Source organism: Camelina sativa, chromosome 16, assembly GCF_000633955.1.
Source record: "Camelina sativa cultivar DH55 chromosome 16, Cs, whole genome shotgun sequence".
In the NCBI taxonomy this organism is placed as follows: Eukaryota; Viridiplantae; Streptophyta; class Magnoliopsida; order Brassicales; family Brassicaceae; genus Camelina; species Camelina sativa.
In genome coordinates this window covers 6,465,937-6,467,373 of record NC_025700.1, presented here as the reverse complement: position 1 = coordinate 6,467,373, position 1,437 = coordinate 6,465,937, and the positions used below count along the sequence as shown (strand labels likewise).

Sequence of the window (1,437 nt, the reverse complement as noted above, 5' to 3'; positions counted from 1 at the left end):
GTAATATTAACAATGTTTCGATGCCACTTAATAGGGAACCTTTCTATAAGTGACACTCGGTAGGATCATTTACACAGAGCAGAGCCGGTTCTAAGCTAGTGTTGGAAAAGCTCTTGAACACATGACCCGGCCAAATTATTTTTGTTCGTCTTCTGTAATATTATACGACCAGATTGTAGAAGAACAGGATCTTTTTAATTTTTATATTAAAGTGAATGACATGTATATTCGTGATCGATCTACTATATTATAACAAAAAAAATAAAAAAATAACATGTAGTTGGTGATCGACTATAAATGTTAGGGTTGCCTTGCCTACAAGATTTTTTTTATAGCCAAGGGGTTCTGGTCCAGCCTACTAGGTATTTAATGATGACAGATAATAATTTATCCTCGTGATAAATGTTTTTTTTGCAGACAAGGATAAATAGCAACCACCACAAGGGTTGAGCATCAGTACCTACACTTACACATACATAATCAATTCCAAAGTGAGTGGGATAGAGAGAGACAGAGAGACAACGGCCATGGCTACGAAGTTAGTTTCTACTTTCGCCATCTTTTTCATCCTCGTTCTTGTCATCTCTGGTAAATTAACAAACTCCGTACGCATATTTGCTTAACTTTATGATTCATATGATACATAGTGTATCTCGCAGTCATAGATATGTGAATTTTCATTTGCTTAAATTAATGTGCAGAAACACGTGGGACAGAAGCCCATGATGACGAGTGCCTAAAAGAATACGATGGCGAAGATGGTTTCGCCTTGTGCAGGCCTTTCCTATATACGCCGCCTTGTTATACAAGGTGCAAAATGGACAACGGTGCTAAAAGTGGTAGATGCATCCTGGGAGCTGGAGAGCTCATACCTTTATGCTTCTGCGACTTCTGCGGCGAAGAACTTACCGAACAGTTTATAAGACAAGTTTGAATCTTGCAAGTGTCATGGTTTGCGTAATAATCAAGGATAATATTTCAATAAATGTATGAGTTTAAATCTGTTCTTATCAGTTTAATATCTGATATGTGGGTCATCGGCTCACACGATATTAACTCTATTTTTTGAGGGAGAGAGCCCATTAAGGTAGCTTGCTACCTGGGCTTTCGTGAGTCGCTCATGCATTGCACTACTGCACAGGTCTGGCTCATCCCATCTAAAAAAATATTTCAATAAATAATGTAAAGATGAATATTAAGTAAAATAAAATAAAGAAACCTAGGCCTTGCCTGGGTTGTTATTATTCTGATTGTTACGGATCTTTTTATTTTTTATCTTCTAAAAAACTAGTAGTATAATTTTTCAGAAAATAGATCATTCATATACGACGAGGGAAACGATCGTACGGCGTTCAATTAATTTACGGCTAATCCTACGGTTAATAATAAATTCTAGTTGTGACGTGAGAACAAACACAGTTTTTTTTTTTTTTTTTT

General features: G+C 36.3%; 1 protein-coding gene across 1 annotated transcript; it reads left to right on the top strand.

Annotated features, from left to right (window-relative positions):
- On the top strand, positions 470 to 1,256 carry LOC104750005 (defensin-like protein 2). Its single transcript, XM_010471737.2, has 2 exons — positions 470 to 588; positions 702 to 1,256. Exons 1-2 carry the CDS (start codon positions 528 to 530, stop codon positions 932 to 934), a joined length of 294 nt encoding a protein of 97 aa, XP_010470039.1. The 5' UTR covers positions 470 to 527; the 3' UTR covers positions 935 to 1,256.

Excerpts from the sequence above, each read along its gene's own strand:
- LOC104750005 (XM_010471737.2), top strand. The coding sequence starts at position 528 with ATGGCTACGAAGTTAGTTTCTACTTTCGCCATCTTTTTCATCCTCGTT. Across the intron at positions 589-701 it reads CCTCGTTCTTGTCATCTCTG|AAACACGTGGGACAGAAGCC; the intron begins GTAAATTAACAA and ends ATTAATGTGCAG.